Genomic DNA, 13964 nt, shown 5'->3' with positions numbered 1-13964 from the left:
GCCGCCGCCCGGGCGCCTTCGGGACGGCCCCGGCTCCGGGCAGCGGGGCGTCCGGCCCGGCCCGGCCCTGCTCACCTGCGCTCTTCCGCTGTCCCCCGGCCTGTCTGCCGGTGGAGCGGGTGTCGGCTTAGGCGGTTGCTTGCGTGTTTCTCCTTTTGCTGATTTTCCCTCTCTCCGTGCCCCGTTCCAAGAAACGCTTCCATCCCGACGCTGCAGGGTACGTAACGTTTCCTTACGGTAGCCAGGGTGACACGAGCGTTTTGTCCGGCTGTCCCTTTTGTGTCAGCTGCCTTTCTGTTGGCTGGAGGAGGAGAGGTTTAGTTTGCAGCACTTGAAACTAAAAGTATTTTCTGGTATTTTTTAATGTATGCATATATTTTAGTAGACCATAATAAGAAACCTTAGGAAAATACTTGGGTTTATATTTTTAAATTGGCTTTCATATTCATGGGGCTAGGGATTGTGTCTTAGTGGATTCCTGATACAACCTCCTTTGGGTTGTTTAGTCCCACTGCTGAGACCACAGGCGAGAACGTAAATATGTTGGTAAATATGCCCAACGTAGACCTAGACTGAGGAGAGGGGGTTGAGTACCCTCAGAGCAGCCAGACGTAAACTGTACGTAACGTGAGTTTAGACAGTAAAATTCATTGCTCTTGGTCTCAATATGAGACCACCAAATGCGCGTGGTTCTGTGCATGATTGTGTTAGTGAGTAAAAGTAACTTACACTAGTGATTGAAAGTAATACCTTCACTTTGGAAAAGCCATGTATCATACCTGTGCTTCATGGCGTAAGCCCATCCGACTATTACAGGTCAAAGTTATTTCTTATGCAAAAAGAAATAATTTTTAATTAACTTAGGGTTCTCTCATGTTACTCTGAAATTTTTAGTATTAAAGTCAGGAACAGGAATGCTCGAGCAGAAGTTCTGAGTATAGAAGTTTCCACATTTTAGTATTCTCACTCAAATCAGATGTGGCTACCTTGCACTTCCTTTCTGTCATGAGAAAAATCCCCAAAGCATACCACGTTATATTTTAACTACAATGTCTTTCTTCTGACTCTTGTAGGTTTCAGATCAGAAGCCACTAGGTTGTTGGTCGGTTAAACATGGGCAGATTATCACATGTCCAGTTGTATGCAACTTTGAAACTCATGAATATATAGCTGTTCACGATGACAAGGTGAGATCCTTTATCTTTTCCTAAAGGAAAAAAAGGGTGTAGTGAGTCTTCTGAGTGAATGTAGATAGGGAAGAAATCGGCGGTGCTAGATTTCTGGCTAAATGTAGACGCACGGAGCTCTCGGCACCCTCGTGCAGTTCAGGTCGTCTCTGCTCTTTGAGAGGACAGGGATGTGCAGTTCTACGGCTGCACAGTGTGTTCTTTTCTTAGTGACATGAAGACCGTCTGTGCTGAGCACCAGTTATGTAGTGGCCTTTTAAAAACTGAAGCGTTCTCAGTGAAGAACACCTCATGCATACCTTCTCTAAGGATAAGTTAATTCTCTTGTTGCAGGCTGGTTGACATTTAGAACTGCATGATTATTGTACTGAAATGGTTAAAATAGTTCATACCTGCATCCTTATTTTTCTGCTCATATTTTACAGTTAAATGTTTCCTGTTTGTGTACGTGTAGCGTTTGCTCAGCACGTGCTGCACCTTTGGCTTTTTTTTATTGTTGTTGATGAAATATCTTTCCTGACCTTTTATGGTTCTCCTTGAAACGTTCTCTTCCAGATCAGGTCATCTGTATCTTAATCTGTCTCCATCGCTTTAATCTACTTTCATTTAGAATTCAGCTGTATCTTTTTCCTTAATCTTACTCTTTCCTGTCCTTTCTTTCCAATTCAAGATTTCTGAGCTTGGTTTGTATTCCTGTTGTCTCTGCTTCAGCTTCTTCCCATGCAAACTTCCCCATAGTCATTCTCCACTAAGGTTACCGTGAATACTTCCTCTGTCTTTTCCTCCTGTGTCTCAGTGACGTGCAATTGCTAGTATTCTGTGTGATGAGAAGCCTATATATTACCATTTTACTGTGCTTAAAAAAATGATACTTCTCTTAAAGGTTTTAAGAATATGGAAGAACAAAGATATTAACTTGGACAAAGTTTTTAAAGCAACGGTAAGTCTCTTACATGCGTTCACTTTTATGTTAATGTTTTGAATCCTGGTGGAGGGAAGAGATGCTAGTTTGCATAGTACTAGTAATATTACATTTTAGTTGACCATTGTCTTAACTTGCATTTCACGATGTTCTGGAATATTGCAAGGAATCCACTCGGACTGAGAGACTTGATCATCAGAGTATTACTCTTAAAATGATTCGTATCCCAAGTCCAAAGTTTCAGAGGACTTCCTTTAAAGATGGTGAATTATGTTCAAATACAGATTTTTCTGTTCTGCTGGTGGATGTGTTAACACTTTGTGTTATGCTGTATACCAGTTGTTTGAACTCCTTACCCTCAATTTTGTTTTTTCTGATGTGATTCAGAAATGTGATGCTCATTGGGACGCTTTCCTGGCTTTTTGTTGGGTAGTGATTTGCGTTACCCATAGCATTTCAGAAAATCGGCAGCTACTAGGCCTACATTATTAGGAATCTTACAGGTTCATCATTCTTCTATGACTTGTTTATTGAAAGAAGTTAAAAAAAATCACGGATAAAACACTTGGCTTTCAAGGTAATGTACTGGAGAACATAGAAAATGTTTTTTCTATATAGCTTTCAGCAGATGTATACAGAATACATTCACTATCCAATGGAGGGCCAGTGGTACTATTCAAAGGAGGTGGCGTTCGAACTTTAGATGTCCTTTTGGAAGCTCCACAACAAGAAATTGAAAACATTATCTCAGACGAAGTCATCAAGTAAGTGATACAATTTTATGAAGCTTGCTTCTTGCTCAGAGGAATTGATGATGGTGATGAAAGTTGTTCCCTTTTTTGAGGGGGTAGGGGAGAAATCTGAAGACCGAGAACTTGGGGTTGGGTGGTTTTTTCCAACATGTTGTTTTTAAAATCTTGAATTATTTACACAGATACTGTAAAAAAAAAAAAAAAAAAAAAAAAAAAAAAGGCTGGCTAAGTAGGTTGGATGCTGCCTAAGGAATAGTGGTATGACTTTAAGTATAGTCCTAGAATTTAGAAGATGTTCATACAGCTTTCTGGTTTTAGGTGGAGTGAAGCTTTTATGGAAGGTCAACAACCTGTCTTAATTTTCGCTACTGAGAAAGTGAGTTGAATACTTTTTTTAAAAAAAACTTCCATAGCAGCAAATCTAAGTGCTTTTTCTAAAATCCATTGCCTGTTCCATTGGATTTTAAGAGCTTTTAGTGAAATCATTATCCTGATTTAGTCAATATGCTATATAAGTATTGTTTCTGATACAAGAGTTAAATTGACGTTGTGTTGCTTTCAGGGCTGAGGAGCCTGGCTCTTAGAACTTCAGAGAACAATTAAGATTACAGTAGACAATTGTGTGACTCTTCATTGCCCTCAAATACTTGCTCGTTGTGAAAGACTTATTTAATAGGATTTATGTTTTTAAAAAAAAGAATTATACATGAATCTATCTTTATTCAAATACTTCTTCCTGTGAATCCATTTGTTGCATCAAATTAGAATTTTCTTTATGTGCTTGAGTCTGCAAACTTTTCTGAATTAGGCTGTATGTCCTATAGAAAACACAAATTCCTAATTTTGCTTAACATCCAAAGTTAAGGAGTACTAATATCTGAATTTCTGTTATCTCTTCTTTGTGTAAATTAAAGGAAAGCTTTATTTTCTTTTTTGGTTTAGGATGGGGATTTTTTTGTCTACGTACAGAAACTTAAGATGAATAGCCTACACAAATATAAGCTTGAACAACAGGAATTATCTAAGCCACTGAGTTTCACGGCATACATAAAAAATCAAATGATCACACTTCTGTGTTTGTGTAAGTTATATTTTCTAATGGCATGTGATAATAAAGCAAGGAATTGTATGGAAGGACATAAAATGTTGGTATTTGTGAATTACTGTTTAATATTTTTAGCTCTTTAAACTTTCTAAAACGGCTAGTGATAGAAGCAGTAATTAAATCTTGATATTTTAATGGCTGCAAAGGCCGACTGTTCCTAAATGTTATGATTTGTACCTTGCAGATCTCATGCTAGCTATACTTTTATTTTGCTGCTTGGCACCATAACGTGTCCTTTAAATATCCTGTATTATTTCTTCTTTCAGCAGTCACTGGGTTTTGTTCTCTTTGGATGTCCTCTTGCCATATCGTATCAAATAGTTTTTCCGCAGTAACAGATGATAAAAGTGTCATCGCTTTTCTTTGACAGATTCCAATGATGCTGTGTACAAGGTTCTGATACCTCTGCAGCAAAATACTGAAGAGGAAGAGCAAATTTTGTCCAAGTCACTACTACTAAACCTTTCGGTATCTGGAAGTGTTCTAAAAGGAACTTCTTTCGCTGTTCTTGATAAAGACCACATCGCAGTATTAGGAAGTCTAGCTGCATCTGGTGAAGAACCCAAAGGTAACTTGAAAAATCAGATTAAGATGTCGTAAGGTCTAAAAATTTCCTTAGGCAAAGCACTAAGCAGGATATAGTGCAAATAAAATGTTAGTTGGCTCTTGAAACTAGTACGTAGCTGAGCTGTGCTGTTCAGAGCGCTAGCCGGAAGATAACCCTTACCAGTAAACTGCATAGTGGGTTGCAGAACTATACTCACTGTTGCATTTCAGTATTTGCTTTCATGCTGTTTGTGAAACAGTTGAGAAGACGCAGCAAGAGAACTCATGGATGGAGGGGAATTAAAAGCAGGACTTGGACACTTGTAAAAGGAAACAGACCTAATGTCCTCTAAGAAATCAGTGTCTAAAATCAGTGAAACAAACACCTCAGTTTTATGCCTAAACTTCTGAAGTGTGAGATCACGGAAATTTAAGTCACTGAACATAGCATTTTATGACAAAATGTTCTTCCTGACTGGAAGCCACACTGGCTGCTGTCCCTCTTGCCACAGCTTCTTGTTTAAAGCTCTTCACTGGAAAGCTAACTCATCTTTAGATATTTTTCTTGAGATCTAACCAGAACGACTTAATTCCTAATGTTGAATACATTACTAACTGAGCTATTTTGAAACAGTTATTTCTATTTCCTCAAGTGTTTCTAACTGAAAGTAGCAGAGGCAAATGTAGCAGTTATGTTGCATTTTGGGTTTGCAACATCTATCTTATTTTCCCTAGAGTGCCTAACAATATGGAATACAAAATTTCAGACACTGCAAACTTCAAAGGAACTGCCCCTGGGAACCAGTGGACAAGTAAGCTCTATCTTTAATTTGTGATCCATAAGCTTTGCGCATTTGGCATGATAGCAGAGAAGAGACTGGTGGGCTTCAGAGTTCTACTTCTGTCTGGAAGAGCAGTGAATGCCAACTGCTGAAACAAAATTGATACTGACCCGTTGATGAGCAATTTTTGTCAGAACATTTAGCGGCAGAATGGTGGCTTACGGCAATTTCTTTGATAATTCAGTATCTTCTCACTTCTGATAGTCTTGATTATTTGGTGAGAATGAAATAGCTAATTAAACAGAAAACCCAGCCAGTATCTATTCTGTTCAGACAAGTTGCAATTGACTGCCTAAATGATCCCTGCATCTCCCTAAATAGCGTTTCAAGATGTTCAGGTGTCAATTAATGATAAGTAAACTGACACCTAAGTAATAAATGCACTAGTGAAATAGAAGGGCTGACTGTTTTTGTCATAAAATTGCACAGGAGGGAATTTAAAAAATAAAATTATCTAGTGGACTTAATGCCTCAGAGCAGCCGCTGTCCTTTAAGACATCCCTGGAAAATACTCAACAGAAGGCTTCTTATTTCTGTATTTAAAATCAGCAGTTAATGAAGGTCTGCTAACAAGCGTTAAACCTACCAAAAATAATTTAATCTGATTGCTGACTTTTAGTTGAATTTTGTAGTAAGGAGTTAAACATCAGCTTGTGCAGGAACACGCTTCTCTGCTCATCTCCTCATTAACGATATGATTTAATATTTTGTAGTTGTGGTGTTATGAGGAAAAATTTTTTTTTACTCATGGGAAAGTGCTAACAGTAATTATGTACAAGTGTGAAACGTCATCCTTGGCAGCTGCTGTGGGAAAGCTCAAGGACAGTCAAACCCCTGGTAAGAATTTTTATAATTACAGTGAAAAGATCTCTTAAAAGGAAAACTTCTGAAATTGTATAAAAATTATTTTAATACAGTCCTATAAAATCAATTGAATCTAAACAGCTTGAAGTAACCTAACACTGTATTCTGTTCCTAGCTGTTAAATTTACTGTTGCTGCGAACACCAAAGCATGCAAATGTCTGAATTTATTGTGGCTTCACTTAAACTGGGTTGTCATTCAAATACGGGAATTACTGAAATTACTGGAATGCTAGCTATGAATACTGAAAACAAAATGAAGTGCTGTCTCCTATAAATTGTTTTCAAAGAGTCTGTGATTAGATCGGGCAATGTCAAACCTTAGTTTGTAAACTTTAGTTTAAAATTGTACTGGCATATTGTCTTTAATTTAGCGATGCATTGGTAAAATGTTGTTGCAAGTAATGCTGACAATAAATTGCGTAATAGCTTCTTTCCTTTCCTCCCAGAGGCTAAATGGAAAAACAGTATGCAAAAAGGGTTATAAAATTACCAGCTGCTGAGATAAAACTGAAAACTTTCTTGGCAGAAAACGACTTGGATTATACTTTAGAAAATACCTATTAGTATAAGAAGTTGATGTAATATTCATACTTTAATAAATGTGCTTTAAGTGTTACCTTCATATAGTTTCATTTTTGTGTTCACAGATGTGTCTTCATTTGTAAACTGGAATACCCTTGGAGATGAAGAGCTGGTGGTTTCCTTTCAGTCACAGCAGTCTGTAGCTCTAAAATCTGAGTCCAAAATGACTGTAAGTTAGCATTAGGAGCACGTGAGGCTTTTGTTTTGTTTCTCTTGTCTCTTCCCCATGCTGGTACTTTTACTTTCAGGTGCTTGTAGCAGGAGGAAATTTCACTTTGTGTTTGTCACTCATTGTTTCTAACACTGTTTCTGGAATTGGACTACCCAGTTACTAATTGTAATCTGTGCAGCAAGTTGACACATGAAGTTCCTAGTTAATCTTGATTTAAATCGTTAAAAATATACTATCCTTTTGGAGCTGAATAATAACTTTTTGTTTTTCTTTGTACTAGTTAAGATCAAAAAGGAATGCTGTTGCTAAAGTACAGCCAGATACCGTATCAGTTGGGCAGCTCCTACTAAATCTAAAAGTAAGTAAACCGAATATCCTAAAGTAGTGTTTTAAGCACTCTCAGAATATTCTAGTTGTCTTAAGCTATTGTCTTTTTCCATGTCCTCTTGCACATATCAAGTTGACGAAGCTGCCTTAAACAGGTGAGTTGGAGGATATTACTATTACTGTGCTAGAATAGTATTTGGACATGGTGAAATTAAGGTTTTGTCATAGGAGTGTGTATTAAAATAGGAGTTCTGAAAACTTACACAAATGTGTTCATTTTTAATGAAAATCTTCTCTTACAGTAAATAAGGTGGGAGGATATTTCACCTGAACTCTGCTTTTTTTTAAGCTTTTTTCAGATTCTTATTTATGGTTTTAATTTTGTTGGACACGTTTTGGATCTAGAAAGTCAGAATGCTAGGAATGCCACTGCAAATATAGCAATAAGCTGTTTAGCTCCTGTCTAAAACTTGCTGGAAGTGTTGTGATACTTCTAAGTTGCATCCCTTCCTGTGTGAACATACCTACAGCTCAGCTGTGGCTGGACATCTTGGTAGCGTTACTGAAGTAACAGGCAAATAATCCCCGAGCAATTATTGAAAGATACTGCTTACCTGAGTTCAGAGTGAGTAATTACCCTCATTTGGCTTTCATGATTGAGAGACTCTACCAAAACGCAGAGTGGTGAGGGGTTTTTTGTAAATTTTTTTAGCTTGAATTCCAAAATAAGTTGGTTTCTACTTGGTCTAATTAGTAACAGTACAGTTCTCAAACCTATGCCTTGTACTTCTGAGTTGCACAGTATTTGTCATTTTCAGGATGCTCCTACAACTGTATTTGAAGAAGAATTGAGACAATTGATGTCAAAAGCACAGATGCCGGATTTCCAAGCCACCATTGGATGTGTAATAACTGCCCTTATAAACAGATGTAAAACAAATCCGAAGTACTACCCTCGAAATTTCCTGCTACAGATAGTCCAAACCCGAGACTTGTCTTACAGGTGATGATTCTGCATTTTATTAATTGTAAGGAATTGTCTTTAAAAATAAAAAAAAAAAGTAGAAACCCAATTCTTTATAAAGCAGTCTTGAATTATCAGAATTTATTATCGAAGGTGCTTATGCTTATTTTCTGATGAAGCTGACACTTCCCAGATGGATTTTTGTGTAAAACAAGATTAATACATCTGCATTAGTTGTCAGTGTAGTTCTCAGTGGGTATGAACTATGCAGCCTATTCTTTTCATACTCTTACAGTTTATGTCCAGATTTAATGGCTGTTGCTTTGGAGAAAAAAGATGTGCATCTCTTACAAATCTGCTTACAACGGTTTCCAGATATTCCTGAAGAAATTACTTACGCCTGCTTGAAAGTATTTTTAAGGTAAGTTGGAATCATTCTTTTCTTCTTCTTCACTAAACCAAGCCCCTTAATAAAAAGCTGTGCGTTGCCAAGAATGGCTTTAATTTTATAGATGAGCAATTAATACTGTGCATGAAATTCTTAATTCTGAGTACGGTGTATGTTGCAGTCTTGCAGACTGACAAACTTCTTACAAGATGTCTGTTGCGTATGTTAATTCTAAGAACTCTGTAAATGGTAATTAAATAAACATGCCTTTTGGTAACACTGCTGGCTTGAATGGCACTCGCATCCTTCTATATATGTTGTTACAGCTATCTGTTTACTGTGCAACAGACTTAATTGGGAACTTACCTGGGGTAAGAAGCCCACAAAAAAAGATCAACTCTTGTAAGTTCATGACAAAAATGGTTTTCATATCCCAAAAAGGATGAAGTTTTAGGTAGGCACTGTAACCAAAAGAAAAGACTGTTGTAACTCTTCCTCTGGGCTTCCAGAGCAAAAAAGGTTCTTTTTTTATTAGAAACATCAAATCTTATTAATTTCATACCTTAGAATTGTCAAATACTTATTACTAAATATTAGGAAAATCATAACTGTCTTATGGGTTGAAGCAGTCCCACTAATGTCAGAATACAACAGTCATGAATGGGGTATAACCTTTAAATCAGCCCATGACGGAATGTCTAATAATATAGTAACTTACATTGTTGGAATAAAAGAGCAGGACATGTATTGTTCAAGGTTAATAATTACAAAATATTAACTGTTCTCTTATGGCCTTTATTCATTCTGCAAGGTTCTATTTTTAGTATATGTTTTTACTTTTATAGTAAGCTCCAAAGAGTTCGTAGTGTGTACTACTATTGGGTTGATGGCATTGCTGATTTTTAAAGCTAATAATTAAAAGTATTAAATGTCTGGAATTTTCTTCTACAGCATTAGTGAAGCCTATCTTCAAAGAATAGATGTGAATCTAGAATCTGTAATTTGTTACATTGATATTGAATTCAACAATAAAGAAGTTAAGACTGAAATTGTAGAAAATGGTTTCAATGCAGAGCGGGAGCAAGACATCTGGGATACTAAAATCACAAAGGAAACCCATCTGACAGCTGACGGTGAATTCTGCCCCGTTGGACCACAGAAGGCAGCATTATTGTATCTTCTATGTTTTAATGAAGGAAAGTCAGTGCATTACATGTAATGTGAATGTTTATATTTAGTATTACTAAAAGACATCTTCTGTTATTGTTGAAAATTTCTGAGAAGTTCTGGTAAGAGAACTTCCTACTCAGTAGAAAAATTGTTTAGAATATAAGTAAAACAATTAACTATTAGAAAGCATCTACACCAATTTAAACTTATATTATTGCAAAAGTGTAAGAAAACTTTGTCTATTCAAGAGAAAATAGCATCAGTGATTTTGATGTTTGCCTGTTGAAACACATTAGCCAATTACATACTTGCAGTAAACAGAACTGTTCAAGCTATAACTGTATTGTGGTATTTCAGTTGTTATACATATTTCATGATAGAAATAAGGGAGATTTGAAAAGCTTAAATAGGACCTCTCTCAAAGAACCTAGAGAAATATTTGCATTAGAATTCACTTCAGTTTGTAGTTGAACCTAGAGAAATATTTGCATTAGAATTGAGTTCAGTTTGTAGAAACTGGTATTTTTTCCTGCAATTTTATTTCCTTAATAGTGCTACACAGAAATGCTGTTCTCCATTCGGCTTACAGTGAAACATTTCTTTTGCCTCATCTGAAAAACCTTCCAGCTCAGCAAGCTGTTGTAAGTATGTTAAAATTAAAAAGTTTAAAAACCCGTATTATTTTGGGGAGAGGGAAAGGGAAGAGAGTTTTTTTCAATTGTATATCAGAAACTTGCCACTCTTACTGGAGTCTGAATCACAAACTAATGCATGAAAATGAAATTAAGATGCCTAATAAGATTTAATGTTAACTAATGTAACGTTTTTCTACATACATGTGAAACTTTCATTAATTTTTGTAGTCCTTGCTTATTTTAGAAGATGTAAGAAACCCTCTTTATGACTCAGTCTACTTGGAAAATGTTGTTCATATTTTGTTAGCAAGTATAGTACCTTTTCTTGATTTGGATGCTTTTTAAGAAAGGAGCAAGACATGCTAATTTAGTCAGTTCCATCAGAAACAGAAGTTTAGAAAATATGAGAAAAAAACTGTACGCTATGTAAAATGCCAAATGTAATACAAATCAAACGCAAATATTCAATCTCTCATCCTCTCAGTGTAAAAAAACAGAACCAAAACCAAAAAAACCCAAACAAACAAACCATCTCCCCTGTTCCTCAAAACCTGAAATAAAATTTCAAGAACTGCACGTACCATAGTACCTGAGCATATATGTGGCTTTACAGTGATTCAAAAAAACCCACACATGAGAACAAAGCTGATCTTAGCACTGACCCATCTCCTTGAATTCTTTTTCTGGAGAGAGAAAGAAACCTTTGATGTGCTCAGCACAAGATGATGTTGACCTGATTCTGACCGTTAGCAACTTACTGTTGGCTACTGAAAGTGAAACTGGGACTAAAATTTTTAATGTTGATACAGTTTTAGCAAAGTTACTAGAAAAGTCTGTGTCTGAATCAGTTTGCACTGACACAATTACTGGAACAATGATTACCCCTGAATGTAACTTTACACTCAGTATTGCTTAGTGAGAGTTTTCAAACATCTAGCTACAGATGGTGTAGGAGAACCATAAAACTTATTTTAGATGCATAGTATACAGGCATTTATGTTGCTTTTAAAAAAAAAAAAAATCCTTAGGATTATTACTGTGTGCAGGACAGAACTCGTTGGTCTATTAAATGTTTGTCCTTTAAAAATATTCTGACTTTTCTACTCTTAGCTGTTTCTCAGGTATTTATACTACCTGTATGTGAAATGCAGTGAAAAGATTAATACCACTCTTCCCGGAATACGCTCTCCAACTATAAATCAGGTGAGAAGCCAGTTCTAAGAGTTGCACTTCCTTTGGTTTCTGTGGTGTGTAACTTAGTCAGCAGTGAATATCTAAAATCAACTGACATCTACATTCATTCTATAAAGTATTGTCTATTAATATAACCTGTATGAAGTCAGATGTAACGCAACACTTTTTACTATCGGAAAATAAATACACTGCCTGAAAATAGGAAACCACGCATTTCGCATTAGAAGTTAATGTTCCAGAGTTCAGCTTTTAAAGCAAAATCCGTGTCATTTGCATATCATAAAGTGTAAGCATACTTTTCTTGTTTGTCTTCAGATTATGGATTGGATGTGCCTATTACTTGATGCTCACTTCACAGTTATGGTGATGCTACCAGAAGCAAAACAGTTACTTTCAAACCTGCATAAGTTTGTGAGAGCCCAAGTAAGTTCCATCTTCTGGGATAATGATTTCATTTCAGTATGGATTTAGAAAATGGGTGTTAAGGGCAGGGCGGGGACAGACAACAAAAAATTATATAGTAAATCAAATAATGTCTGTTCTCCTCTGTATGCTCCTTCCTGAGCATGAAATGGCAGTTGCCTTTCTTTTTCATTTTGATTTCAAAAGCTGCTATATTTGTTTGGTTTAAATATCTGAAATTGTGCAGAACCACAGCTAGTTTGACAGTATAACGATGAATGAAAAGAATTAAAATTCACTTTACGGTAAATGTCTGTGTTTTCTTGTTTTTAGGTACGATTTTACTCTGAACTAAACAAGATTGAAGGAAGTTTGCGAGAATTACAAAGACTCAACCACCAGAAAGACCCTCATACATATTCTATTGAAGTGCTGGAACTTATTTGAATTTGAAATGAATTATTAACAGAATTATTTTTTATTGATTCCTTTTACGACAAGGATGTATTAGCACTCCATATTGGGGATGTGAAAAGTTGTTTTCTACATAGGAGGAGCACGGTTACTCTGTAGCTACATGGGAGTTGTAAGTTTGAAACTCGTGTATTAAAAGCTCTCTTTCTGACTGGATGAGAAGCTGGATGCTTGCTTGTATTTTCATGTATAATTTTGATATGCAGTCATAAGAACATCCTAAAATGCCACATGATTCTTGGCAAAGAATTAGTAGGATATTTGCAGTAAGGCTGCAACAGATGTTTCATCAAATGAATTGACAGTTTTATTCTACTTGCTTCTTTTTTACTTAATAGTTGAAGTCTTTAATTAGATTCTTCAGAGTACTCTTATCTCCACTCAGGTTATGAACTATAGATGAACTCAGTTGAGTTTGCTTCTTTTGATTTTTCTATTTTTAAGTTGTTTTTACTTTGTCCAAAGATGCCTTTGACATTTACAGACTGTAAATGTAACTTACAGACAGGGAAGGGAGCTTAAGTGCAGGCATAGGGTTGTTACCTAACTCACGCTGCTTCCTCTCTCCTATGTGTCATGGTATCACAATTTGGTAGTATACCCTTTCATGCTTTCCTTTCCAGTCCAACCAGGTCCTCTTATGCTGCTTTTAAAAAAGGGAGGGTGTTGTGTGGCAGTTAGTAGTTAACATCTTGAATTACAATAATCTAAAGCTGTTTTGATGCATATCATATCTGATAAGACCACCTGCATCCAGAAGCTTCCTACAGGTAGGGAGAAGGAAGAGGTATACAGCAGGAACTAGACTCCTTCCTCAAATGAAGAGGCAAAGTGCAATTATTTAATAGCATGTCTTGTTACAATCTTTATCTCAGAGGTTGCCATCAGCTGAAGATGACTGTTTCCTCAAGCAGAGAGACTGCTCCTCTAGAGCAGGATGGAGTTACTGGATTTCAGCATAATTAGCTGTACTTAAGACTTCTGCTTTAGAAATTTCTGAAGCTTTCTGATGTTGAAAGATTACATCCAAGATAGTTTCTGCTTTTTAAATACTCATCTCCTGAAATCTTGCCTATGTACACTTGAAGCTTTGGAGGAAGGGGAGAGGAGCATAAAAATAGCATTCAGGTAAAATTTAATGCTGTGGACTTTGCAGTGAGTTTGACATGTCTTTAAGCTGACCATGCAACTGATAACTGTCAGCACAGCTCAGAGCAAGAATGGTGTCTTGCCTGTTAAGTTAGTTCTTTGCTCCAATCTAGCTGAAAATAACTTCTCTTCTTGGATAGTGATTTTTCTCTGATAGTGCTGACTTACACATATGTCACTGGACACAGAAGAGACATCCAGTTTGATTTGGAGCAGAATGTTGGAAATCATTGTTTGAATAAAAGGCTCCTTAACCTTTGCCAGGTTAAACGTGCCTGAGAATGAACA

The 13964-nt window shown here is 36.4% G+C and overlaps 1 protein-coding gene across 1 annotated transcript; it reads left to right on the top strand.

Annotated features, from left to right (window-relative positions):
- The first annotated feature begins 1063 nt into the window (after window positions 1-1063).
- Window positions 1064-12685, top strand: NOL11 (nucleolar protein 11). The gene is made up of 17 exons (XM_019474239.1): window positions 1064-1187; window positions 2071-2127; window positions 2728-2873; window positions 3180-3237; window positions 3804-3942; window positions 4337-4534; window positions 5248-5324; window positions 6068-6191; window positions 6867-6970; window positions 7254-7331; window positions 8119-8303; window positions 8560-8685; window positions 9604-9825; window positions 10385-10463; window positions 11568-11660; window positions 11967-12074; window positions 12387-12685. Exons 4-17 carry the CDS (start codon window positions 3196-3198, stop codon window positions 12498-12500), a joined length of 1689 nt encoding a protein of 562 aa, XP_019329784.1. The 5' UTR covers window positions 1064-1187; window positions 2071-2127; window positions 2728-2873; window positions 3180-3195; the 3' UTR covers window positions 12501-12685.
- The last annotated feature ends 1279 nt before the right edge of the window (window positions 12686-13964 follow it).

Source organism: Aptenodytes forsteri, unplaced genomic scaffold (assembly GCF_000699145.1).
Source record: "Aptenodytes forsteri isolate BGI_AS27 unplaced genomic scaffold, ASM69914v1 Scaffold153, whole genome shotgun sequence".
NCBI lineage: Eukaryota > Metazoa > Chordata > Aves > Sphenisciformes > Spheniscidae > Aptenodytes > Aptenodytes forsteri.
This window is presented reverse-complemented; position numbering and strand designations above follow the sequence as displayed.